The 27,680-nt window shown below is 44.7% G+C and overlaps 2 protein-coding genes across 2 annotated transcripts in view; one reads left to right on the top strand and one right to left on the bottom strand.

Annotated features, from left to right (window-relative positions):
* The window catches only part of DLEC1 (DLEC1 cilia and flagella associated protein), a 34,172-nt gene extending 14,087 nt beyond the window's left edge, over nt 1-20,085 (top strand). The window contains exons 17-38 of the mRNA XM_072328516.1: nt 1,051-1,144; nt 1,389-1,519; nt 1,792-1,950; nt 3,203-3,342; nt 3,591-3,744; nt 5,341-5,451; nt 6,273-6,403; nt 7,761-7,946; nt 8,552-8,619; nt 9,744-9,895; nt 10,571-10,674; nt 11,335-11,405; nt 11,716-11,927; nt 12,898-13,032; nt 13,696-13,818; nt 14,162-14,256; nt 14,348-14,432; nt 14,509-14,709; nt 15,591-15,752; nt 16,577-16,730; nt 17,304-17,424; nt 18,648-20,085. Of these exons, the coding sequence (XP_072184617.1) occupies nt 1,051-1,144; nt 1,389-1,519; nt 1,792-1,950; nt 3,203-3,342; nt 3,591-3,744; nt 5,341-5,451; nt 6,273-6,403; nt 7,761-7,946; nt 8,552-8,619; nt 9,744-9,895; nt 10,571-10,674; nt 11,335-11,405; nt 11,716-11,927; nt 12,898-13,032; nt 13,696-13,818; nt 14,162-14,256; nt 14,348-14,432; nt 14,509-14,709; nt 15,591-15,752; nt 16,577-16,730; nt 17,304-17,424; nt 18,648-18,765 (2,907 nt within the window). The 3' untranslated portion in view covers nt 18,766-20,085. The remainder of the gene's footprint in view (nt 1-1,050; nt 1,145-1,388; nt 1,520-1,791; nt 1,951-3,202; nt 3,343-3,590; nt 3,745-5,340; nt 5,452-6,272; nt 6,404-7,760; nt 7,947-8,551; nt 8,620-9,743; nt 9,896-10,570; nt 10,675-11,334; nt 11,406-11,715; nt 11,928-12,897; nt 13,033-13,695; nt 13,819-14,161; nt 14,257-14,347; nt 14,433-14,508; nt 14,710-15,590; nt 15,753-16,576; nt 16,731-17,303; nt 17,425-18,647) is intronic.
* ACAA1 (acetyl-CoA acyltransferase 1) lies at nt 18,797-27,497 on the bottom strand. The gene is made up of 12 exons (XM_072328517.1): nt 27,290-27,497; nt 27,046-27,139; nt 26,742-26,799; nt 26,213-26,292; nt 25,659-25,701; nt 24,370-24,468; nt 24,143-24,223; nt 22,960-23,150; nt 22,678-22,857; nt 21,864-21,919; nt 21,106-21,251; nt 18,797-20,872 (listed from the first exon to the last, which is right to left on the bottom strand). The coding sequence occupies exons 1-12, from the start codon at nt 27,476-27,478 to the stop codon at nt 20,797-20,799; spliced, it is 1,293 nt and encodes a 430-aa protein (XP_072184618.1). The 5' UTR covers nt 27,479-27,497; the 3' UTR covers nt 18,797-20,796.
* Between the last annotated feature and the right edge of the window lie 183 nt (nt 27,498-27,680).

Here is a 27,680-nt window from a genome sequence, read left to right as displayed (position 1 = left end):
ATTTTAATTTTCCTTAACTATTTTTAAAGGAGGCCACGAGTATCATGCTGAAATGCCCTAGCCGGCCTCCTCAGCCCTGCATTCCAGGCATAGGGCTTTGCTCAGTTTTCTTCTCTGAGGTTTGATATTGCAGAGTATTACACTTGCAAATGCTTTTCTGGGTCACAAACCAGTGCTTATCCATCTGCCAGCCCTACAGTGCAAGATTTTTCCAGCTGGAAGGAATTAAGCCACGGATGATTAAATTGCTTTGTAACAGAGACGCTGTTTGTTTAAAGGACTACAGCAGAAAAGCTACAGAAATCACTTCTGCCGAAGCTTCTTAGACCTATTTCTGTGGCTGCAGATTCTGTTAATTTCTGCTTGAATATGGTTCAAACGCAGTTATGATTTGGGAAAGCCAGTGGGTTCGAGTTTCAGAAGACACCAAATCCCTGCTCAAAGGTAGCCACTGAATTCATCTGGTTAAATACGGTGCTTTAGGCATAGGTCTCCACCTCTGAGCTACCTGCTGTAACTTTCCTTATAGTGTTTGGACATCCAAGGGGTGACTCGTAACATCCCCCAGGCTAAAATAACTTGGAGGTATTGCTGCCAGCGCTGTTTAATTGGCGCTATTGACTATAAAGAGAGCCCTAGAAGGTGAGGTCAGATAGGGAGCTCTCAGCCACTTTGAAGACATCTGAAATCCAGTCAGCTGAATCCTTCTTGTCTTTGTTTTCCATGACAGGATGTGGTGAAAACAGAGCACAGCACTGGATTGGTAGTGTTCGAGTCAGAGATTAGATGTTCCGTGCCTTTCCACTTTGTGTTAGTTCATTCTGTGTCAAGATTCAGGTGAAGATGCAGTATGGTAGAGCTGGATTCAAACTATGTTAGTAGGTCCTAACATTTATTGGTGATCAGGATGTCATTAAAGTTTGCAGTATCAGTATGTGATGTGAGACTTGCAGTGCCTAGTTCACAGAGCATCACTGCTCTCAGCAAATGGACTTGTGGCTGTGCAAGCTTCTGGTGCGTTTATTAACATGTTAATTTCAATTGTTTTAGATGTGGAATAACAGCAAGTCATTGATCAAGTACACATGGGAGAATACCACAGACTGTGCCATTATGGAAGTTGAACCTCGTACTGGTGTCATAGGTAAAGTTGCTGTGACTGGCGAGTATCAGTTAATGATAGAAATAATTAAGTGGATATAAGTGGGTAAGAAAAGTTGTGGAACATTATATTGCAAGGTGTCAGACAGGCCTGATCCCCAGCCTGCTGGAGCCAGCAGGAGGCTTCATTTGGTTCCAAGAGCTTCAGTTCCAGCCTTACAACAGCTTATTTCTACTCAAGAGGGTGAGACTTTGATTCTATATTTTTGTTTTGTTTTGTTTTCTAGGCAGGAATAAACACCGTGAATTTGAACTGATGATTACTGGAATCAGACCTGGGTCTGTCAGCCATAACCTGCAGTGTCATATCAAACACTCTGCAGAGCCAGTTGTGCTGCACGTTGAAGCTGCTTTTAAGGTAAGAACCAGCTTGGTGTTGCACGGCCAGGCTGTTGGCTCTGTAAGGCTTTTTGCTTCTTGAAGGCCTGACAGATCTAGGGCAGTCACAAATAGGAAGCATTTTTGCTGTCTAGTAACAACTGAGTAAATGCTGATATTCCCACAACAGTAAGATCTGTCTCTGTATTGCACACAAGGCATTTGCTTTCTGCTTTTCTCTGTGAAGTAGAACATTAATCTTAGCCTAGTGTATGCTTTTTAATTAAGGAGTTCTGTTTTCTGGTGTTCTAGGGTCCTCTTCTTCGTATCAGTGTTCCCTCACTCTGCTTAGGTTTGATTAAACCAGTTGAGAGTGTGGTAGGAACCTTTGAGATCCACAATCTGTGCCAGCTGCCAGCACGGTGGAGCATGCAAGAAAGCCAGGTTTGTCTTGCTGAAAGGAATGAAGTGGTAAGTTACTGCTACAGCTTGTCATGCTCCTTCTTTAGCTATTTCTTGCTCAGACTTAGCAGCTGTACTTTTCCTTCCAGATATGAACAGTTTTGATTTCTGCAGTTCCTTATGCAGCTGGTTCTGTAGTTACTTAAGAACAAGGCTGGATGGGGCTGTGAGCAACCTGGTCTAGAGGGAGGTGACCCTGCCTACAGCAGGGGGTTTGAACTACGTGGTCTTAAGCGTCCCTTCCAACCCAAACCAATCCATGATCCTATGACGTTCATGACTGAAAGAGCCATGGAGTACTTCCTCTATGTCAGGGGTTTAGGCTGCTGCTGATGTATGTAAGGGAGTACGATCTTATCATTCAGCACCCTTCCCACACCATTGACATTAAAGTGAAGTCAGGGTATCCGAAGTTTAGGATGAGTGCTTTCTCTAGGTATAAACCCCAAACTCTGCTTGTGGATCTCTTAACATAACTGACCATACAGGGAATTGTTTGCTTTTATTGCGGCAAAAATGAGTGTGCACTTGTCTTTTCCCCAAACCAACTATAATATAAAATATAATGCCTGAATCAGGATACATTCTTCAAAGTCCTCCTCATAACCTTCTTTCTCACTTTGTTATGCCTTTGTTCCCTGCATTCTCAACGCTTGCCAGGACCTCAGAGATTGTAGAGACTTAATCTGTTGAATTTATCACCCCAGAACTCATTCGTATCGCAGCAGAGATGATAGATCAATTTCTTGCTTCCTCCTGTATAAAAGCTGCCTCTTTCCTTTTCCTGTATCTCTCCAGACCTTGTCATACACTGGTGCTTTTTCAATTTATTTCTGCTCTTCCAACCTTCATTTTTTGACTCTCTGTCCAAGAATCTCCCCTTGGCACCTTGCATGGCTGCTGCTCAGCCTCTCTGGAAGTAAACACTGCTACTAGTGCTGATACCTTTGCACTCCCCCTTGCTCCATGCATAGGAATCCCTTTTAAGGCCTTGGCTTTGGCAGCCCTTCTCTTAACTCGTGGCTGTTTTACTAGATGTCCCCACAGATGCTAAATCCCTCCTCCTTGTCTAGCCAGGTTTTCACTAAGCTATCATTGCATGTAGTAAAATCTACCCAGATGGGTCATGTAGGCAGAGAAACAGGACATGTCTGAGGAGAAACTGGACACACATGAATCTCAATTGAAATGTATAGGTACAGCATTTTACATTTGCTTTATGGGCATCAAAAACATTCCTATTCCCTCTCTGGTCTCACAGATATCTCCCTTTACCATCCAACCATCTGCTGAAGAAATACCTCCTTTGGGTACATGCACTGTGTCAGTTCAGTACACGTCGTTGCTGTGTCAGCATCTGCATACGGTATTAGAACTAGAGGTAGAAAATGGAGAAAAGAGGTAAGGGGAAAAAAAGGCACATTCTGCTTTATTTTTTCCTGACATGTGATTTTCATCATGGGTAGGTTTGTCTCCTAAAACAAAAATGCACTGCAAAAACTCAGAGCGGGCTCGTGTCACCTATCAAAGAACTAGCGAATCACTGATATTGCTAAGTAAACACAATCATCATTCTTTCCAGCATGCTGTTGTATGTCTAGCACATCTCATTAACGATAACAATAGGCCATCTGTGTGTTTACTTCCAGTTACCTTCCTGTTTCTGTTGAAGTTCAGACCCCCCAGGCATGCCTGATCTCTAGTCATCTAGTGCTCACTGAAATGTATACTGGAATTCCTGTCAAAGCAACGAGCAAACTTTTCAACCAGACGCGGCTGCCAACAAAATACTCATGGGGAAAGGTAAGTGTGTTTCTAATGGGTGAAGAATAAAGCAGGGCTGGAATTTCCATCAGAATACAAATAATAATTAAAAGCTTTTCTGGTGCGCCCTTTGACTAGTGATTCCTGTCTTCTGGCTTATGAGCAGGGCTTTGGCTTGAGACCAGACTTTATGAAAAGATTACCTAGCCATTGATGCTAATATGTAGTTGCTGACTATTGATCCCTTCTTGGAGGGTGGTGTGGGCAAAGTGGGAAGGGGAAAACAGGATGAAAGCTGCGTTAAACAAAGTATTGTAGCCAATTGGGCGTTTGCATTTAGTTCAGTAGAGCAATGCAGCAGTACTGCTTTTGGGTAGTGTCTGAAACTGAAATCTATATTCCAGGTGGGTTTGAGCTCACAGATTAGGACTCCTAAATTTAATATCATATCATATCATATCATATCATATCATATCATATCATATCATATCATATCATATCATATCATATCATATCATATCATATCATATCATATCATATCATAGTATCGTGCGAGTTGGAAGGGACCTTAATATCAATACATGGGCTACTGTCTGAACTTCCTTTTCAGTGATAGGAGGTCAGTGACCAGAATATAGCTGTCTGGTGTCCTTCTGAGAGCTGTAGAATGTTCTTTGTGACATCCAGGTGTCACTTAGGAAGCATGGTCTCTTGTAAGTCCTGCTATGCTGGCCAACCACTACTCTATGGACCTATGTTTAGGCAACTGAATCCTAATGTGTTGATATTATCAGTGGAATCCAGAGAACTATTCAGCTCACTCTGAAACTGATACCTGCTTTAGTTTGTAGTGAACCTCTAGAATGTACCAAACATTGGCAATAGTGGTAGTTTTGACACCCACTACAAATATGATTATGTAGCTTAACCTATACACCATACTACCAGTGAATGACTACCTTGGTCATTCAAATCCAATCTGACATTTGAGACTTAGTTCAGTTGCCTGTGTAAAAGCACTCAGTGTTGTCTGAGATGTTCTCACGTGCCTGAGGAACTCTACCAGTGCATGTGGATGATGCAGGACCCATGGGAAACCCTTAGGAGTAGCTGGAGCCTGAAAGGATACCCAAAGCACTTTGTGCCTGGTCATAGAATCACAGAGTCACCAAGGTTGGAAAAGACCCACAGTATCATCCAGTCCAACTGTCCACCCATCACCAATAGCTCCCACTAAACCATATCCCTCAATAGTCTCTATAGGCCTTCTGTGTAGTTAGATGGGGAGACCTGAGGCACCTTGAGGAATCTGTTCCAATATCAGACAGGCTGACCTAGCCCTGGGAAGGCTTATGACTGTGAAAGGGCCTACAGCAATTCTGCTCCTAGTACAGGTTCCTCAGTTGGGAACCTGAAGTCACTTGAAATGAATCTAGGTAGAAGAATCTTAGCAGCCACAGGGAATTGCAAAGCAAGCCTCATCTCAGCGAGCTCTATGTATTGCTAAGGGAAAGTATACCGAACCTTAGAATAACTGTTTTCATAGCCCTGTAACATCAGAAGAGGAAAATCTGAAAGACTCAGGAGTTATTGAAACAACAGATTAACTGAGTGTTTGTCCCCTCTGCTCTGCAGCTCATTGGCAGTCAGGCAGCTTTCTGTTCTGCCACTGTCACTCCAGCCAGTGGCATTTTAGCCCCAAATGAAGAGAAAGAGTTCTGCATCGAGCTCACAGCTAACATCACGGTAAGCTCTAAAACTGGTGCTTATCAAAAGGGTGGTGCTGTCATCCTCACCTCAGCTTCATCTGACAAGGGAACGGATTCCTCTATACAAAATATGATGTTCTTTTTTGCGTTCAGTATCTCTGAAATTGCTTTGCTTTAGAGGTAACCATGCTTTAAGGCAGCTTTTATAGCAGTCTACACGGTGTGAAATATTCTTCCCTGCCTTTTTGTTTCTCAGCTATTCTTCTTTCATTCCTTTTCTCCCTATACCTGAGTGTCTGAGTTCCCGCTGCTGTTTCTGGACATGTAAGGCTCCGTTATTTGCTTAAAAATAGGTGTTCAGTATCACTAAAAAGTCTTACTTCCTCTCAGATATCCATGTACATTTGGTGTATGTGGCACAGTAAGCTTGAGCATTTTTCAGTCAGATATGGATGCAAAGAGATGAAACAGCCACAAAATGGTACCTTATCACAGAATCATAGAATGACCTGGGACCACAGTGATCATCTGGCTCCAACCCCCTGCTATGTGCAGGGTCACCAACCAGCAGACCAGGCTGCCCAGAGCCACATCCAGTCTGGCCTTGAATGCCTGCAGGGATGGGGCATCCACAGCCTCCCTGGGCAACCTGTTCCTGTGCAGTGCTTGCTTCTTCCTTCTTAGCAAATCTGTTGGCAGGTTGTACGTCTAAAGCAATTCAGTACTACTTTTCAGTATTCTTTTGTAGCTCTGTTCCAGTGAACTTAAATGCATTTTCTAATTGGATTTCTTAATGAAGCTGCCTGTCCTCTGTGATCTCTGCTCCGTTCACAAGGAAATCTGATTCTTCCATATCAGGGTGAGCTGAAAGGCCTTGCCCTTTCCTGTGGCATAGAAGACATGACTGAACCCCTCTTCCTGAGCATTTCTGGAGAAGTAAAAGGACTGCATGTCACCTACTCAGTACCTTGTGAAGGTGGAGATGCCAGGTAAATCAAGGAGTTATTAAAATCATAGGATCACAGAATAGTTCATCTTCCATTGCTTTTTGTGGAACCGTTCTAATAGATGCAAAGCTCTAGTCTATCTATAGAATGCTCAGTTATACCAAAGTGTGTGATGTCATTAAAAACATCTAAAGAATGTCATGAGAAGTGCAAAGCTTGATATGTTTACCTCTGCAGTTTTATTGTAGCCAGATATAATGAAGATCAGCTTTACACCACCAAACACAGCGCTTAAAAACCAAGTCTTTTAAGAGCAGATTGAAGTTAAACTCTGTAATTTAGGTACCTCCTGGCAAGGTGCTTTCTTCTCAGAAACTGGGTGACTCCTCCATAGCACCAAGCCTTGAGGCAGGTCACAATGACACAGCCAAACTCTATTTCCAGAGGAGACGTTCCAGCTTGTATGTGCAGTACGTGGATTTGCAGTCCCTTGCTACAAGACTTAACATCTTTTTATATCTCGGGCTTCCAGATTGACTGGACAAAAATGATCAGATAGAATCTTAGAATGGCCTGGGTTGGAAGGAATCTCAAGGATCATGAAGCTTCAACCCCCCTCACTGCAGGCAGGGCTGCCAACCTCCACATTTAATGTGAGACCAGGCTGCCCAGGGCCCCATTCAACCTGGCCTTGAACAATGAGCCAAAACAACTAAACAACTTTGAATGGATGAATCATAAATTGGTGTGAAATGAACTGCGTGTTAGTAAAACTCATGGTTGTGTTTGGGCTGGTCTCGCTTGTGCTCCTTGAACTTGCAGTCTGCCAGTCATCCTGATTCTTTTGGTGTGCTGAGAGCAGGAAATCTACCTTTGTCACTACTAACCAAAGCATGCTCCCCCCCTACAAACATGGCTTCATAATATGTGAGGAAGCTATCTTCTGTCATGCCAAAAATGTGCACATTCAGTTCCTACTGAATTACCAAGATCCAGTGTGTTGGACCATTGTTTTCTTACGGCACTATTAAAGACAGTATTAAAGAAAGGACAGTAGACTTCATTGACTTGGCATATCTGACTGATTTATTTTTTATATGTGGCATGATTACTCTCTTTTTGAATCTGCACATCTTCATACAGCTTAATACAAGTAAAAACGGCTTTAATTTGGTCAGTTGATGCATCATACATGATCAACTTTCTACCCTGAACAAATCCTTACAAGGTTAGAAGTGAAAAGATGTAAAGCAGTAAATGCTGATGACATAAACTCAACTGCTTGGTCTTTTTACACTGGTTTTCACAACCACATTGTGTATTGTACATTTTAAATCTCTTTAAGTCATCTGTGGCATAAGAAAACTGGACTGTTACTGTCATACTTTTTTTCTGACAGTGATGGAAGAGAAATGTTACAAAGCACACGTGATCTTCTTTTGGACTTTGGACCTGACGTTGCCCTGAGAGGCATAGTGAAGCGTCAGCTGATTCTTACCAATCACACTGCAATCAGTGCACCGTTCAAACTAGAAGCTGTGTATTTTACTGGCCCTTCACCTACTCCAGAGCAATCCGTCTTCCTGTAAGTCCTGCCTTTCTGCCCTATGCCTCAAGTACTAACGGAGATCTGGATTAAAACTGAAATCGGGATGGCGTGCTATTTCCTCTGCTGCAAGATGCACTTTCTGCAATGTTGTAGTGTTTGGGTTTTTTTGTTCTTGTTTTTAAGCTCTTTGACTGTGGTGATGAAATTTGCTGACGAGATTTCCTGCAGAAACTGATAGCTTGGAAAAGAAAGACGGAAGCTGAAGGAACGTTTAGATGTGAACATTGTTTAGTGGGAACTATTGGTGATAGATGGACCCTTGGACTGGGTCATCTTGAAGATCTCCTCCAACCTTGGTGATTCTCTCATGTAGTCAGTACAAGTGGCAAAACACCACTGTTGTCATCACTGTTGTGGATGTAGTCTGGGTTGAACCTCTGTTGTGTTGGGTTGTACACAGAACCTTGCAGCTCTTCAGTTAATTCACTCCTAAGGATGTTACTTTCCAAAAGTACTGAGTAGGTAGTCGTTCTTTAAGTTATAATGGCCACTAATGTAGGAGTCAGCTGGAGATGCGGCGTTAGCAGAGACATGCTCATTTCACAGAAGCATTATGATGTTTTGATATTTTCTTTTTCAAGCACATCGAACTACCTGGTGAAAAGGAGAGGGCCCACCTCGAAACATGCAGCCAAAAGAGCACAGTCAGGTACAAGGATAATCCCCGCTGTGGAGAGAAGGCAAAAATCAACTGACTTCTATGTGCGGTGTTAAATGTGCCAGTCAGGAACATAAATTTGTCGTTAGAGTACTTGGCTACATGGACACCATTAAATAACCCAGCTCCTCATTTCACTCTGGAGTGTGAAACTCCACATTGCAGAAGCATTAGGTCACCCTTCTTTCTTTTTTTCACCCCAAAAGATGGGTGGTTCTGTTCGTAGTTCATTCCCAGCACAGAGTACGGATGTGTAACATTTGGCTGTTTCATTTCTGGGCAGTCTTCTGATACCATTGTAGCAGGCTTTCCTCCTTCAAACCCCTTAATATATTATTTCCCCAGTGTAGGAAAGCTACCCCCCAGCACATCCATCATTTCTGATGCTTTGTACTGAAAACAATAATACTGAGAGCCACAAGGGACCCAGGGAGGGGGGGGAAGCGAGAGCAAAATGCCATGAAATGTGGATGCGTCTTGTGTATCCAAAATAAAACTTGGATACATTGGTAGCTTGCCATAGTGTTTAGTATCTGTTACGAAGACAAAGCTTTTCAGCTGTTGGGTTAGCCCTTAAGAATGGGAAAATGCTGTTCTGACAGATTCCGTGGAAGCCTATTGATTTGGAAGGCTGGGTAGTTCAGAATGTGGAAAGCCTTTCTGCTCTTTATAATTCACATTCTTTATCCCGAACAGCATACAGATGTAAACGAGCAGCTGCCAATAGAACGATAACCGCTTAGCACAAATTCCAGCTTATTTTTCTAAAGTCGAGGGTGTGTTTTCATTTAACCAATCACTGCTTTGAACATCTCAAAGAGTCCTGGAACAGGTTGTCCGAAGGCGGTCCATCTATGAAATAATCTCTGCAAGAACTGACTCATAAAAACAAAAGGGGAAAAAAAAAAACAACCCAACGGATTAAAACCCACTGCAAAAGGGAACTGAAGGGTTGTAATTATGGGCTGCGTCAACGATCCCGGTTTTTCTGAAGCCATTGAAGTTATCCTGATTGACGCTGGCTAATAATCTGCTCCTGTGTTTTCTCTGTGAAAGACTAACGTTGTTCCATTTCCTCACGACTTATCAAATGCTTCTTTGCTGTGCTCCTTTAGAGTTCGCAGCAGCGATGCTGTCTCATGGGAAGGGAGTAGCTTTCCATATACAACCTTCCTCAGGAACTCTGCAAGCCTTCCAGCGGCTAATCATAGAAATAACAGCTTACAACAACATGTGGGGAGAGTACAGTGATGATCTTGTCTGTAAGGTAGGTGGGGCTTGGTTTCAAGTGAAATATTGCTACGGCAGATTTGACACCAATTGTATTTCCCGGATTCCTTTCTGTTAAAAACACATTTTCCATTTATTATGAGTTCTGTAAGAATTTAGGGCAGATGCTGCTAGCTCCAACAGCATGCAAGGAACAACAGTGTGCTCTTGCAGTGCCTGGTTTGGTTTTGTGTAACGTGTCTATACGTTTTCCATAGAATCATAGAATGGCCTGGGTTGAAAAGGACCACAGTGCTCATCTGGTTTCAACCCCTTGCTGTGTGCAGGGTCACCAACCAACAGACCAGGCTGCCCAGAGCCACATAAAGCCTGGCCTTGAATGCCTGCAGGGATGGAGCATCCACAGCCTCCATGAGTCTTTGAAGTGACTGGAACAGTCTGATGTATAAAATCTGCTTGGTAACTGACCAGTGCACCACTCTGCTCTACCAACACAATACGTGATGTTGTATGGAAAGGCTGCAGGGAAGTTAATTAACACATGAGCTATTGCACTCTCCTGCTGAGAAAACCTGTTCTTTAGAATGTGAATTGGTTGCTTTCAAAAGATAGCATTCAAAACATATAAAAATCAGAAACAGATTTCAAAATGGATACTAGTTATATCTTGGTTCTAATGGCAAAAAATGCTTATATATATGTTTTTTAACAGGTGGGAGACCTACAACCGACATTAATTCCTATGCAAATGACTGTGAAGGGCTGCCCGATCTTCCTGCAGATGACAGGACCACAAACACAGCAACCCATAATCAGGTACAGCCCAAACTACTGACAGAGAAGTCAGACCATTAAATACCGCTGGAGCATGGCCAGCATTTACTCCTGCTCCCATCTTCTTGTGGTGTAATAAGGAAGTCAGCACAGTGACTGTCAAAGGACGGTATCTGCTTCTATAACATCCATGCATTTGCCAGAATAATTAGAGAAGAATCTGCATCTGGGTCATCCCAGGCTTAGCATCAATCACTGTTCTGGACTTCCAGTCATGGAAGTTTATTCGTGTCAGCCTTATTGATTCAGTGGATGGAAACAGGTACACAGTGGCAATTGTCCTCATTGTCCACTGTACGTTTCTCCCTGTTCATGTGGATCATAGACAAACGCAGCTTCAGTTACCGTGAGGGCAAAGTATGGCTTAAGCCCTTGCTGCCACTACCAATGTTTTTCACAAAAGCTGACTTCACATGTTCACCCTGAAGTGTCTGAGACAACTGAGAACACTGGAAGAAAGATATTGATTAAAGACAATAATGTTGCGTTTGGCAGCTTTCAGCCATGCCTTACCCAATAGCCACTCTTCATATGGCTGCCACCACAGCCATATACTTCCCACTTCTAAATTAATCTTTAATTACAGTTTGTTTCAGACACTCACTTATTTTCTACATGTTCTAATGGTGGTTTTCCCCTCAGGTTTGGCACTCATGTCTCTGGAGGGTGTCCTGTCTTTCGGAGTGTCCAGCTCAACAATCCCACTCCCTTTGGTAAGAAGAACTTTGGTACAGCAAACACCAACACTCGCATTGCACTCCTTGTAGCAATAAAAACAGAACAACCAGTTAACGCGGAGAGTGGCCAAGCAGTTTATTACCCATATGCATGGCACACATGTATACGTGCTTTCAGATCCATTTAGTTGGCTTATAGCAACCATAGCAAAGCTTAAAATGTGCTCTAATACAAATCCAGTTGCAAGACAACAGATTCTTTACTTGGTCTGGTTCTCTAATGCCATCTAAGCTATGAGTCTTCTGTGTGACCAGCAGTAACTGCCCTTTCCCCTTTTCCATTCAGACATACGCCTGGACTGCAAAACTTACAACCAAGAGGAAGATGATAAAAAGCTGGTGGACCTGCTGATGTTCTTTGGAGACCCTTTTCCTCCTGAGGACATGGCAAAAAACGAGACTGCATCAAGTGGTAGCAACTCAGAGATCGTGTTAGGATTGGATCAGCCCCCCATTCCCTCTGGAAACATTCATCCAGCTTTGCAAACCACAGATGAGGTCAGCTGTTAGTCTGTTTTTTATACTACTGCTGAGATACATGATGGGTTTCTTGGCACACAAAGTTGAAAACAATAACAGACAACATTTAACTAAGAGCTGAACTATGAAATGTCAGCTCCTCTCGCAGTCAGAAGGCAATACATCAGTAGGTGGAGTTATCAGCAATCGGTTTCCAGAACGAGCTATAAGCAAACAGGTCTTCAGCTTCTCTTGAAGTTGTTAGAGAAGTTGGTCAGGTACTTTTTAAAGACTGCCATTGATAAATAATGTGTTTTTTGTATGTTTTGTTGTTGTTGTTTTTAACACAGAATTAAGACAACCAAAACTCTTCAATTAGATCTACTTTTCTCGCGGGTGCTTTATGTGCTGTAGTCAAGGAGCAGAATATAACCTGAGAAGTTCAAATGACAGCCGTTGTTTTGGAGGTGTTTGTCATACTGCCAAACTAGCTCTGGTACTACCAGACGTCACCACGTTATAACAGATCATTACGTGTAAAATTTGATTATAATATGGAGACAATATGAAATGCAGGATCCAGAAAAAGCTTTACAGAAAAGATACAAAAAGCACCTTTTCTCTGTTTCAGCTCAGAAAGTTGTTTTGAATAGACCTCCTACCTTCCACGTGCAACATGGGAGAGTTGTTGTCCTAAAGTGCTGGTTTATGTAATGGACCCAAGATGTTTTGGTTGAGTGTTTCTCTTTGCTGAACAGGACCCAAGCATGCGTGTTTTCCCAGCAGTCTGGGGACAGATTTGGGCGAGCAAACCTATGCATGAAAAAACTGGTGTCCAAGACACATCCATGTGTTTGGTTTTCATGCCAGAAAGAATGAAACTGAAGCTGGCCATGCTTACGGACAGTTAGCTCTCTGTACACATCATTTACATTCCTGCACACATTGCTTACATTCCTCTTTTGCAACATAATGGTTTTAACTATTCTCCACCCTTTTGTCCCTGCAGTCTTCAAACACAGAGTGCGAAGAGGAAGAAATAACCACTCAAGAACCTACAATGCAGAAAATTGTCTCTGTACTTCTACGGCCTCATGAAGGGGTTCCTGCTGACAGCCCCTACTCCATCACTCCGAGACAGATAGTAAGCTGCACATTTCCTTTGTGCTTAGAATTAGTATGTTTCCTGGGGGTTAGGAGGGTCCAGCAGGGCCAAACATGAAAATAGGGATGTTGCTTCTGCATAACACTTCAAACAGGTTTTAGCTGTTACCTGCTTAATGCACCTAAAGGAAGCAGCACTTCTGCAACCCATCCACTGTAGCTGGCAAGTACATTTGGTTACATTCTGTGCTGTCAAGTAAGGGAAAAAAATGGTCAAGAGGGAGCAAACAGAACTGTAAAATACTCAGCTCACGCTTGTAAACATTCAGAAATGGTTTCTCGTGTCTCTTAATGCTGTCAGCTGTGTAAGAATCAGCTCAATCATGGGGTGAAAGCAGGAAGAACTGTGCAGAAGTGTTTCCAAAACCAAACAGGTGTGTATCTACATCTGCGTGCTTAGGGGAGATGTTCTCTGACTCTACTTTAGCTCTGTTGATGTTAAGGAGGGTCTGCGCTGATATTTGCAGCTGAAATAATTAGAACGGTTTTGTTGCCACATGTTGACATCTCAGTGCGTGCCCTGAGCATCCCCAGGAGATTTCATGCTGGTCGTACAACTCAGCTGGAGCAGCGGAGCACTGGGGGATGCTTGTGCAATCCCAGGCAGCTGCCCGCACAGCAAAACAGGCAGCTCTCATTGCAGGTGGTTCCGGGAGGTGGCAGCAGCTCCGTTTGCATCTCCTTCACCCCCGATGTCCTCCCACAGCCCGTGGCTAAAGTGCGGTGTGAAGGGTTTGTGCTGGGATTCATGAGCCTGGATGACCAGGTAAGCCGAGTGCCGCAGTAGGGCTAAAGATGACTCAAAAATAACTTCCCTTCTTCCTATTTTGGGTCCATGAAGGAATTGTAACTGAATATTTAATGAAAACATCCCTAGCGTTCCTTACTCCTGGAGGAAGTATTGCCTGTATGTGTATTAAGCGCAGCCATTGTGTCCAATTATTGCTGCATTTTTGCTGTTCCTTGCATGTTGCCATCATGTCTTACAAACAGGCAATGCATTACCGAGCAGAATCCCATTCTGGATAACGCCTCCTTAGGCCAAAAGTAGGCTTTCATGTTTTAATGCTATCCTTTATATATCATTTCTGTTTCCATTGTGTTGTCAGCTTGCAAAGACAGTTCCTGGCAGAGTCCGTCGCAAACATGGTTATGACGTTGCACCGTTAAGGATTGACATGCGAGCTTCTGTAAGGCAAGCTCTGTAAGTGCCATCACACTGACAGCACGGGCACTCACAGAATGAAGCAGCCTGGAGGGAAGGGCTCTGACCAGCTCCCATTCTTTATGCTCAGGTTGAAAGTAGACACGGATCACGATGGAGGAATGGTGTTTTATTCTACGGCAAGCGACCTCCTACCTGACCAGCCTCTGCTAGGAGTAAGCACCTCGTGCACAGATGTGTTTAAATCTCAAGGGAATTGAACCTGACCCATTTGAATCATGTCTCTACCAGGTCTTGACAGATTCAGTACAGACTCAGAGTCTGAAGCTCACCAACTGCACTCAGGTTCCTCTGTACTTCAGGCTCCTTCTGACTGCACCCTTCAGCCTGACCAGCACAGATCTCAAGAAGAGCATCAAAACATCCCGCAGCGAGAAGGAAGAAACAGAACAGCAACCACAACTTGTGCTTTACCCGCAGCAAAACATGCTGGTAGGCTCAAAAATAATAATCCTCTGCCAGAATAGATAGTTTAGTACTTGGTGTGTTAGCATGGGCCACATGAACCACAAGAAAAACAACCAGTATAGAAACATTTCAGTGTCAGGGGAAATGATGGTGTTAGCAAATGCTAACTATGGCGATTGAGCCTGCTATATTGCAGGTACACAGTATTTTTCCACCGTGGCCTTGCTGTGCTTTTCTCATCAATTCTGACCCTGTTGTCTGGTGGAAAACCCTGTGTGGTTTCTGAACCTCACCTAAATCAACAGCCAAATGCATGCTGAACTTATTAAAAGGCTACATTCCCTCATCTCCTTAAATTAGATGCAGCCAGTGCAAAGGGAGGGGGAAAAAAAAGATTAGCTTGGGGTACACACAGTGACATTAAAGGAAGCAAAGTCCTGGATTCAGGAATTACCTGCGGTGCAAGGAATGAACGACCCTCAGCTGCATTTTGGAGCGTGGTTCTCATTTTCAGAGCTCACCCTGACACACAGGTCTTAATTCTGCATAGGTCAGAAGAAAGGAGGCGTGACATTTGGAAGACACCTTTGGGAACGTGGTATTTGTAAGCTCAGGAATTGAACACCGTTGTCTTGCCAGAGAATGTATCTCCATCGTGGTTCAGCAATTAGCTGGTCAACTTCTACCTTTAACGCTCTGTACTGTTTTCATAGGAAATAGCTGCATTTCTTTTTTCTTTAGTGTCCATTGAAATACTTTATTCCTGTGGGAGTTTGGTTGCTGGCATGACACTTTTGTGTTCCCATGGGAAAACGTGCATTCAGGCCTTCGGGCGCTGTTTACTTTGGATTTCCTGCATGTGGCGCTGCCTTATGTGACAGCCATCTGAATTCCTCTTCCCGCAGGTGAAAGTGTCATTCCACATGACCCTGGAGTTGCTGTTGTATCAGCATTTGCCAGACACCCAAATACTTCCTGGATTCCAAGTGCTCCAGTTTGAGAGCGGAGAGAGAAAGCTGAAGTTCAGTCAGAATCTGATCATTGAATATAGTAACGACAGCACGCAGGTAAGCACCCTGCAGCCAGGCCAAGGCCAGGCTGGATGTGGCTCTGGGCAGCCTGGTCCTGGTGGGTGTCAACCCTGCACGTAGCAAAGGGGTTGAAACTGGATTATGTTTATGGTCCTTTTCAACCCAGGCCATTCTATGGTTCTATGATGACGCTGACAGCCCTCAGAAGGGGCTGTGTTGCATCAGCATCTTTGAGTCACCAAGCGCTGCCTCCTGCAGCATGCATGTCCTTGAAAATCCCATCTGTCCAGCTCACGTGGTGTGGTCACAGCCCACCTGTGTTTAAAGACCCATCTCTTCCAGACACAAAGCCATAGAGCTCCCAAAACCACCAGCTGCAGACATTGCTTTTCACACCACATACTTCTGTAAGCTCCAAGTACCACAGCTAAGATGCAGCTAACTTAATATTCTTGGGCAATGTGCACAAACAGAATGACTCGCAGCAGGTCGTATGCAGCCCCAAGGAATGACAAGATGTTGTAACGTCTACATCCCCACAGCAAACCCGAAACCCAAATCAGAACGTTCACTCCGTGTTACTTTGTTAAGACTGCCGCATCTCATTTGAAAACTTGCCCTAAAATAGTAAAACCAGCAACAATTCAATTCACTCAAAGCTGTAGAATGGAGAATAGACTTGATGGTGGAGGAGCACAGGATGTGAGTACTGCTGAGGTTGTGCTTGAGGTAAAAGCGACCCAGTTTAGTAGATACAAAACAGTCCTTAGGGATCCCTTCCAACTCGGGATGTTCTGTGACTCTGTGATACAAAAATAAGGTGTTTTGTTGTTTCCTTTCCCCCTTTTTCTCTTTCGTAGCTGGTCCCAGTGACTGCATACCTCACTGTCCCAGTTCTGGAGCTGTCTTGCAACACGGTTGATTTCAAGACCTGCTTTGTTGCGCAGACCAAGACTGAACACGTCTACCTGTGTAACAGGAGTGGCTGCAGAATTTACTGGACTGCTTTGCTGGGTATTTGGGTTTTGCAATCGGATCTCCTTGCTGTGTAGTTTGTTTGTTCAGTATATTTTTTCAAGACTGCATGTGTTCACTCAATCAGTAGCCAATACGCGATGGCGGCTCTGTTTCTGTTCTCACTTATGTGGGATTGTTGTTGTTGCTTTGTTTTCACATGAGCATATCCTTACTGATTTCAGCCTTTACTTCAGATTTAACCAATAGATCCAACCACAGCCCTCCCTGTCACTGGACACGTTCACTTATAACACAATCCCAAAAGGCAACAAGGAGCAGCAGCTCCACATTTGGGCTGTTTGAATTTATGCCTAATAGGATTAACAACAGATGGACTTAAAGAAGAGCAGGGCCTAACTATTCAGACACAGAGGACACTGATCACTCCTCGTGATAAAAGGATGAAAACAGAAACTGGCCACTTGCATAGAAAACCTGTGGCAGTGCAAGAAGTGATGTGCTGATTAGTTGGCAGGCAAGGAGGTGAACTGCTTTGCGTGCTATATGCTGTACAGAGCTACACATGAGCTTTTGTGATGCGTTGTTTGTTCTTTGCCTTCTTCACTGCAGATCAACAAGAAAGGCACAGTGACCTGGAAGTATTTTCTGTCTCCCCTGCTAACGGCATCCTGGAGGCACGTGAAGGGGAGCAACCTACCAAAGACATGTTGCAGATCACCTTTACTGCAAGGTACAGTAAGCAGAGTTTAAATCCTGCTCTTACGCCCTGAGAAGCCCAGACTTGCACTGTGAGAAGTCCCTGAGAGCAGAGAGGTGTGCTGCTCCCTGCTTGTGTTATCAGCTTCTGCCACTTGCCAATCCGGTGCTTCCAGCTGGAGCTTTCTCCATATAACCTCATTCCCTGTGCTGCTCCCACATGCAGGATTTCTTTTAGACATGCTGTCACAACAGTTGGTCCCACATACTGTAAGACTGGATTCAATCCTTATCTGTAGGGTAGCAGCTTCAACAGAGGGCAAATCTCAAACCTGTAGTTCAGTGCAGATGCTGATACATCAGTTGACTCTCATATGCATCCAGCCCCTTGCAAGGACAAAGGGAGAAACATGTCCAGAGTAGTTCAAAATTCCAGTAAGACGCCTATTTGTTTTGCTTGAAGGATCAAAGTCTTGCAGCCATTCTCAGGGATCCTTCATTTCAGTTTAGGTGCTCCAAAAGTAACCTTTTCAATCCCTGCAAAGGTTTTCCTTACAACCAAGAGAACGCGAGCTGCGGGCAGGTAACAGCAAAGAGCAGAGGAAAAGGGATGCAAATAACTTTCCTGTAAATAACCAGTATTGTTCTAATTACGTTTATGGACATCCTGTTGGAATGCTGTCAGTGAACTCTGAACACTGACAGTGATGTCAGACAAAACAAATCGCAGGTGAGTTATCTTTGTAACCTTGGGTGCCGTACTCTGAGCCCTCCATTGCTGGAGCTACTGGAACCTTTGGGATGAGGACCGGAGCAGCTGCTGTTAAGCTGTTCTTGCTCTGAGCATGTCTTGGACCAGAGACCTCCTCAGACACTCCACTACTTAAATTGTTTGGCAGTTCCTTTTGTCTGCCTGAAGCACTTAATTTTGTCTGCCAACAGATTGTTTCAGGCACGCTGCTGCACTTAACCAGAGAGCATATGGACCATAATAACCAGCACAGAAGAGCTCAGAACCAGCATGACATTAGTAAATAATTACATGTGAGGTGATAACTAACAAGTGGTCTTCCTGCAGGGGAATTTTGTAGTGGCAGGACTAATAGAGGCAGTGAACCTGAAGCCTAACTGTTGTTAGAAAGTGTTAGTGATGAGGAGGAGTTCATACCTTACAGTCTCTCCTTTCTCTTCTATAAGGAAACTAAATCCCACCCTGAAACACTGAGATGGTTAATGTCTTCCCCCTCTCCATTGTAGGAGTGACACTGAATACAAAACAATCCTGACCATTACTGGGATGCTGGGAGAGAAGCCTTGCAAGCTACAGATCAGGGGACAAGGAACATATGATGGGAAGTATGAAGACGTGTCTTGATTTAAGCAAGACAAGGAGGGAAAATGTCGAGGTAAAAAATCAGCTGCAAAAATAATGTCAGCTGAGCCTGTACGATCATTTATTTCAGCTGTTACATATGGACTGAAAATTTAATAGAATAAAAAGTTATGAGGAGAAAAAAACCCACTCACGGTACTTTGAAAAGTCATAATCCTGTCCTGTGCTATGACTTATATTGCTGTGTTAAGCTTATCACTGCTTTGCAAAATGATGTTTTAAATTGCAAACCAGCCATGGTAACCGTTAGGCCAAAGCAGTGCTGCACAGCAAAATGTGCTGCAAATTACAGCTGAAACTGCTGCTTCAAAAAGATTTTTGCTTTGCCCTTTTTGGGGGAACAAGGAGAGGGAACATTGTTAGACATTAAAATTAGCAAGACTTAGGGGATAGGCCAGCATTCCTGAGCTGTTGTCTCAGCACCTTCCATGAATATGAAGCAGGGCCACAGAGCCAACTTAACTTCCCATGGCCTTCTGCATGCTTGTTTCATCATGTTTGGGTATTGAGAAGAGCCCCTTCAGCTGTTGGAAGGAGAAACCCTTCTGCTTTTTAATTCCTTTAATTCTCCCCCATGGTTCCCATTTACTTAGACACCTCTTCAGATGTTTTTAGTATTACTTGAGCTAAAGGTCACTGAAATTCCCACTTCTGAGGTTGTTTTCTATTCCCACTGTATGAGGGCTGCAATCCACACTGGAAGAGAACAGAAGACGATATCTCCCTTCTGCCTGCTTTAAAGCAGAACTTACTTTTTACATAGGAAGGAACCTTAGCATGCACAAAAGGCACTGAAGCTACTAATACCTCTCTACCCTCCCCCTACCAAACAATCTCATCCTTGAGCTCTAAATTCATGTGAGGCTGTTGGGTAAGACTGGATGCAATAGCAATCAAAATGAAAAGAATACAAACATATTGTAGGAGACCATTTGTATTATTAAGTGCAAAAAAACAAGAGCCAGGACAAAGAACCTCAATCTGTTACAAGTTTACCCTTTCTAACGTGTCAAAGATGATTACTGCATTTCTTTTTCAGTCCATTAGCTGAGAATTTCAGTGATCGTTTTGTTCCCTAGGAGGAGAACAGATAATGTAAGACTTTACAAGATGAAATCAGTATTAGCAGTGAAGTACTGAGACACTGCTGAAGATCAGGTAGTGCTGAAATCTGCTTTATATAAAAAGTAACTCATTAGGCCTAAACTTGTCTTCTACGTTAGAGTTACAGAAGCTCACAGAAATATGCTGTAAAAGCTGGAATGGCCACATCCAAACGCTTGGTTTCTATCCAATTCTTCAGCACCTTTGCATTCAGGCACCCCAACAGCCTGTTTGTACCTTGCTCCTGGGTAAATGACTTTCTGGCCCTTCCACTTTGCCCCACTGGAAGTCTGAGAGCAGCATGGTTTAATAAAAACACACAAAGCTGAAGCACAGCCTGCAGCATGTGGAGGCTTTAAGACATCAGCCAAGTTGTGACAGAGTGGGCAGGTGCCGTTAGGTTATCAGAGAAATGTGAAGTCTTTGCCCTGCTTTCAAAACAAGCCTTGCCAGACCTCCTGCAAGATGCTGAATTCTTCAAGAAAACCCTAAGAAAGCCATTTCCCCTGCAACGACATCTTCATTTTGAGTAGTGGTTTTAGATTTGTCACACACAGATAGGGTACAATGAGCTACACTCTGATAATATTCACAGAATAATGGGATGAATTAGATTAGAAGTATTCATTAGTAATCACCACCGTAGGGCCTGTATTTGAAACTTCAGCTGAACTCGTTCCTTTTCTCATGTTAGGCTGCTTTTCAGCTCTGAAGCAAGTGCTGGTTTTCATTCTCCCACTCGCACATCAGCCCCGTATGATTAATTCTGCTTCTACACACTTCGTGCCTGAAATGTGTAGATCTAGTAACAAAAACCTGAATCCACTTGATTTCACAGTGCGAATCATTTGCTAGGATTGGAGAAGGCAGAGAATGAGCTGCTGTGTTGGGCTGTCTGTACGCTGGAGTTCAGTTCCCTGGATACTCAAATACTGCTGCAGCTCCCATGCCAGTTCCAATGCACATTGATACAACACCATATGCTCTGAAATGAAAGAATACAGGGAATTAGAATAAACATAAGGCTTGCACCACCAGGCAGGAAAAGAAATCCAGTAACTTTCAGCTATCCGCTGCTCTCCAGTGTCACCATAAAATTCTAACTAACCCCACATTCAAAGCTATCAAAGGGATGAGTAGAGAGCAAAACCCAAAATGATGTCATGTCTAAATTACCTTTAGATACATTTAAGACCAATATTGTTGTTTGATGCTCACCTTTTCCCTCTACGCTTCAATTCGTTGAGCAAAGTGACAACTTGACGAGTGCCAGTGCAGCCCAGTGGGTGCCCCAGTGCTATTGCTCCTCCCATGGGGTTGACCTTCTCCATGGGAATGCCCAGCTTCTCAACGCAGTACACAGCCTGTAAAGACAGAGGATTGTTTCGATGCTCTCACCTCTCCAGCAACAGAGAGCTCAGAGGGCTGCAGAGCAGACTGGTGATCTCCTCCTACACAAAGAGCTGGGCTGACAGTCGTAGGCATGTCTTGGTGCTTCCAAAGATCTGATGAAAGCAGGGAACTATGTTACAAAGTCAAAGCACATGAAGCAAGCTAAACCTATCAACTTCGTCTCAAACTGAGCCCACGGGCTTTCAACAGGCAAGGCATACATTTGTGGTAGACATGAGTGAAGTTTCTTCGTTTCATTATGGATGCTCAAATTGCAACACACTGACATAACCCTGTAACAAATCACAGCCCTTGTGAAACTGCAACTTCCCAAGTTGGTGTAAGGATACAACCATAAGGCTCACGCTCTTGCTGGGTGGAGAGTTGTCTCTTTTTAATCAAGCTATGTAGACAATGCCCTGCTTATTTATACTTGAAGGGAACAAAAGTAGTCTGTAGGTGTTCTTAACATCTGGCCAGATAAATCTAATACATGGAACGAGTTCAAATCTTAATTTTGAGCCCAAAGTGAAATGTAACATTTCAAAACAACAGAATGACTTGAAGTGATGATGATTACTCACCTGGCTTGCAAAGGCTTCATTAATTTCATATATATCAATGTCATTCAGAGTCAGACCTACAGTTCAGAAAGGTAAAGATTTAGAAGATATTTTTGCCTTACCACTGCATTAAAGGCAACTCAAAGTCTTCATTATGAATTCTACGTCGACTCCACTAACAGCAAAAGAAGACACCGTGTGTGTTGTCAGTGTTCACATGCATGTTTATGTATAACAGTATCTAAAGACTGCAAAACATCATAGTCCTTGGTATCCTATCACTGTGTTTGAAAAGATTCCAATTAGATTTGATTTCTTTGCACAGAGATTAAAGATCAAAGGGTATTTTGAGACAGAAAGATGACCGTACAGCCAAGCCTGTGACCACAGTGAGGACAGGGAGATGCAACAATAATTGTGAGCTATTTAACCCTGTGAGGATGGTCAGAACCCTGAGGAAAGCCTGGTCAGATGCCAAAACTGTAAAGAAAACCAGAAGACAAACAAGCAAAGCACACGCACACTCTAGGTATGCTAAGTGAAAAAAGCACTAAGTAAGAACAGCACCATGTGAACACTAAATCACGTGCCACACATTAACAGTTCGCTGTGAGTGTGCAGGGATTTAACACTGAGCTTCTCAATGGTGAGCAAATGACAATTCATATCTTAGAAGTTAAGAGTATTATAGTGATCCTAGGCAGGATCTCTTTCATGGTTCTGAATGTAAGCTGTTTCTCTGGCTGACAGCTGCTCACAAAATCACCTCAGATTTCAGCCACAGTCTGGCTTAGCCCCGTGCTAAACACTGTGAGAGTGATGAACAGTTCCTTACCCGCCTTCTGCACAGCAACAGGGATGGCGTAGGCCGGCCCTATGCCCATCACGTCGGGGGGGACTCCAACAACAGCAAAGGATCTGAGCACTCCCAGGATGGGCAGTCCCAGCTGCATGGCTTTGGAGCGCTTTGCCAGCAGGACGGCAGCTGCTCCATCGCTGACCTGGCTGGCGTTACCTGTTGGAAGAAATCTATGAGCACCTCCTCTGCCTGAGCACGCTGAATGGGAAAGCAGGCAGGCAAGCCAGGGTACAACAGCAATTTAAGAACAGAGCTGACCTGCTGTAGTACTGCCATTCTCCTTGAAGGCAGGCTTCAGCTTTGCCAAACCTTCCAGGGTCGTAGAGGGCCTGACCCCTTCATCTTGGTGCACAGTGATTGTCTTTTGGTTGCCCTCGTTATCTAGAACAGTGGTCTTCACTGGAACAATCTCAGCCTTAAACAGTCCCATCTGCTGGGCTTTTGCTGCTCTGTTAAAAGAAAAGCACAGAAGGTTAAAATAATTTCTGAGCGAGATCACTTTTCGATTTTAATTCATAAAATGTAAATATTTAATATTTCCAAATAAGGGGGAATAAGAGCTGAAGTCAGCTCAGTAAGCTCACAGGCATCCTGAGCCAAAGGCCAGAAGATTGCTCCTTCCTCAGGTGAGAGGTGAGGATCATGTTCACATACCCTTTTGTGCTATCAGTTCAATGTCAATGGGAACGCCTGCCACGCCAAGTTCCTTAGAAGCAGGGCCAGAATTTAAAGGTTAACTGGCCTGAGCAGTGGTTTCCTGTATTAGATAAATAATTGGACCGGGGCGATGCTCAAACAGAATTCTGACAGTCAGATTAACTATTCGATGCCACCAGCTTTAATATCTCACCCACCACCACAAGCCCCAGGGACACCAGGGGTCTGCTTACTTTGGCAACGGTTTAAACCTAAGACAAAGGTTATTGGAGGCAGAACTGGACTCACTTGAAGCCAAACACCTGCAGCACAGTGAAGCCACTCATATCAGCTCAGCAGTTCTCTACAAACAGCTGCTTTCAAATATTTCCTCCTAGGAAAGATTCCTTCTGCTGTTGCACTCATGTTCAGTTTAAAATGACACCGAGCCAAAGCCACTATGAAAATACTCTGAAACCCCATGACAGCTGTATCCTTTACATTCTATTAAATATGGGTGCACTCAGTGCTCAAACTTGTATGTCCAGTGATGTGTGTGCAAGAACACACACCTCCCAGTGCAGCACTGGCTGCCTTAGCACACAACCCCAGACACGAGATGGTAGGACTTGATGATCTCAGTGGTCTTTCCCAATCATAATGATTCCACGGCATCAAGTTTTGAAAGCCAGGGTGAAGTCTGTACTTAACTACTTATGGGAGGAGCAATGTTCTGTTATTGCTGGGTTTTTCTATCTCTATTCCTTAATCAAAAGGTAAAACAATAAAAATAGAAGGCACTTACTTCTGCTGGGAAGCCAAGGCAAAGGCATCCTGCTTCTTTCGGGAAATCCCAAACTTCTCTGCCACATTTTCTGAGGTTATTCTAAGGAAAACATCAGCAAAATGAATCCAATGACACATCCAATGATGCCGCAGTTGGCTTCTGCCAGAACAACCCAAGCTACAGGCAGTGGCTTCAGTCTCAAAGCCGACTGCTGACTTTTCAACATGGAACTGCTTGGCACCTACCCCATAGGAATAAGGCAATCACGAGCTTTGCTGTTCTCCATCATGCTGGAGCTGATATCCCCGGGATTATTTCCACTTCTGAGAGACATTGTTTCCACACTAAACATAGGAAAGACTGGAAGTTACTACTGCTGCTTCCATTTGTAATGACTGCTCAATTGTGACTGATCAAAACTCAGTCACTCAACAGCATTCTTCCCTATCTCCCTATAGAAACACAAATAATAAGTAAGAACTGCTCGAGGCAGAAGCTCTTCAAGCAACAATATATAATTAGCACAAAACTAAAGCAATTTAAATTGGTCCTTCTTTTGCTATATAATACAGTATCAATGTCAACACTTTGTTTCTCAAGTTTCTACAGCAAGGAACTGCTGACCATCCTGGCACTTCTGTCTTCAGATGTGATAAGAAACCTAAGGTTCTACCACTGCCTCAAAGAAGACTGTGGTGAGGTGGGGGTCAGCCTCCTCTCCCAGGTAATAGCAATAGAATGAGAGGGAATGGCCTTAAGATATGCCAGGCAAGGTTCAGGCTGGATATTAGGAAAATCTTACCCAAAAGAGTGGTCATGCACTGGCACAGGCTGCCCCAGGGGAGTCACCACCCCCAGAGGTGTTCAAGGAACATGGAAATATGGGCCATAGGGAGATGGTTTAGTGGGCAGTATTGGTGGTTGGTAGGTGGATGGTTGGTCTAGGTCATCTTAGAGGTCTTTTCCAACCTTAATGGTTCAGTGATTCCACGACAGCCAGGAAAAGGCCAGATACAGCTTAAAAACCCGCTGGCAGCATAACAACGTGAAGTATTAAGCAACACATGACAAAGAGACGTGAGCAAGTTGTGCCATTTGCATTTTGCAACACAAAGAATTTCAGACATGGATCCCAGAGGCAGCAGTCTGTGACTTACAAATGACTGAGGAGACTGAGAACACCCAATACTACCATCTAAATATAAAGCCACCACTTAGACTAGCAAGCTCTTGTACAGTCAACCCAGATCATGAAACCTAAGATGGGAAGAGAATTTGAATTCTACTCTGTGCCACATGAATACATTTACACGGAGCAACCTATGAAGAAAATATCCCTGGGAAATGCAAGACATCCTTGAGCAGAGGTTGGACCAGTTAACTTTCATAGATCCATTCTCTGAAGGACAGCATCTCTTTCCTGGGAGGGACACAGATCTATCTGGAAAGGACCTCTAACTCCTCATACATGAGCAGAAGGACAGAGCACTACTTTCAGGAAGCCTATACAAGTGCCATAAAAAGATATTCTTACCCACAGGCCATGCCAATGTCATATGACCCATTTCGGATGCCACCTGTAACAGCAGTGAACAAACACTCTTATTATCATCAGGAGCAAAAGCACTTGGAGGTCAGCTATGGATTTGGAAAATCCCCTGTGCTCCTGGCTGCCATGTCAAGAGGTGGAGTAGCTGAAGACCAACCACAGCCTGACATGAATCTAGCTGCAGATGTCCCCGACGGAGCTGTAGAAGTCCCTCTTCATTGCAGGGGAGCTAGACTAGAGGGCTTTTAAAAGTCCCTTCACTGCATCTAAGATACTACTGTGAGGCCAGGACTGACCTTTCTAGATGTGGAAGTTATGGCAGAACTCATCTTCAGGAGACCAAGTCCCATCTGGAAAGGTAAACTCAGCCTCACAGGGATATAAAAGCATTCCATCAACAACCCACTGATAACACCTAACAGCAGAAGACATTATGGCTGTTTTTACTGCTCAGAGAGACCGAAGGACGAATCAACATGATACATAGGCACTTGGGGTGGGACCCCAGCCTGACGGCCCATAATACTCCATACACTTACCAGCTATATTGATAATGGCCTGTAATCCAGAGGAGCACTGCCGGTTCACACTGGAGCACGGCACCGTCTCTGGGATACCACTGGAACACAAGATAAAGGCTCAGCACTGTGAAGCGCACAGCAAAGCAAACCCCTCGAGAGGACATTAAGCCACCTGATTAAACTTTAACCCTCACGCTCAAGACGGATCCCATTACGCATCTGTAGACCTATTTGGTCCCGCACCAAGAGAAAGCAAAGTTCATCGATAATTTCCAAACTTGATTTGCGAGCAGCTCTGTGCCAATTCCCCCAGGTCTACCTTCAGAAAGCACTCTGTAAGCAGGTCCTGCTCCCCACTCCAGCTCAGTCACTGCTGCTCCTGATAGGTTAGCAATGTATGCATGCAAGGGAATGAATGCCTTCCTGCACAGTGCTGTCCAAAAGTCTGATTTGCGGGCAAAAGGTGATTTGCCTCATGGCAGCCTCTGACCCAGTGCTGCTCCGTAGCCAAGACCCAAGAAGGAACCTCGATGAGGTGAGAGTTTACCTTAGGAACTGTGCAACTCTCGCAATCAAAGCGCCAGCTCCCGGTTGCAGCACGTTTCCTGGGTGCAAAGACATGGGCCCAGTCACTGGTTGCACTGCCCTGCTACATGGAGGGATGCTGAAGGGATGTTAACATCACCACGGCGGTGGTTGGGTGCCACAGGGCACCAGGACGGACCCCAACCCCTCCATGGGACAGTCAGGATGTCCTGATTTTGTAACGCTACACATTCACCCCTTTATGCCCCCACAGCACCCAGCAGCCATCCCCAAAGCCATCCCCACCAGCAGCACCCAGCGCTCACCAACACAGATATCTCCCAGCGCCTCAGGCCGCAGGTGGACGTCCTGCAGGACAGCTGCCATGACGGCAGACAGCAGCTCGTCGGGTGTGGTATCCTACAAGCACACGGGATTAACAGCACACAGTGAGCGCTGCCGACTGCCCATCCGCTGCCTCCCCTCCTCAACTCAGAGGGTCGGAGCGTGAGGTGACTCCGAATGCCGCGCCTCGCTCCGGCTGGACGAGCCGGCGGATCCCTGCCGTACCTTGAAGCCTCCTCGCTTGGCCCGGCCGATGGCCGTCCTCCGCCCGTGCACCACCACCACATCCTCGGGGCTGGAGGCACGACTCCCGCACGGGACGGCCCTCACAGCGCCCGCACCCGGCCCCGACAGGTGCCCCAGCACGGCCCGCACCCGCCGCACCGCCCCGCTGCCCGGCTGCGCCGCCGCCATCTTCTCCGCCTGCACCGCCCCGCGCTGCCCTGATCCCGCCCCGCGCTCGTCCTCCCTCAGTGACGGGCTGCGCTGAGCCGCACCGAGCGGGGCGGGCGCCGAGCTGACACCGAGCGGGGGAAAGAGTCCCTGTGACCGAGGGTGGGGTGGGCCTACGGAGGGTCAGTGCTGGGCTGAGGACCGTTGGATGTGGTTCTGGATG

Source organism: Excalfactoria chinensis, chromosome 2, assembly GCF_039878825.1.
Source record: "Excalfactoria chinensis isolate bCotChi1 chromosome 2, bCotChi1.hap2, whole genome shotgun sequence".
Classification (NCBI taxonomy): domain Eukaryota; kingdom Metazoa; phylum Chordata; class Aves; order Galliformes; family Phasianidae; genus Excalfactoria; species Excalfactoria chinensis.
This window is presented reverse-complemented; position numbering and strand designations above follow the sequence as displayed.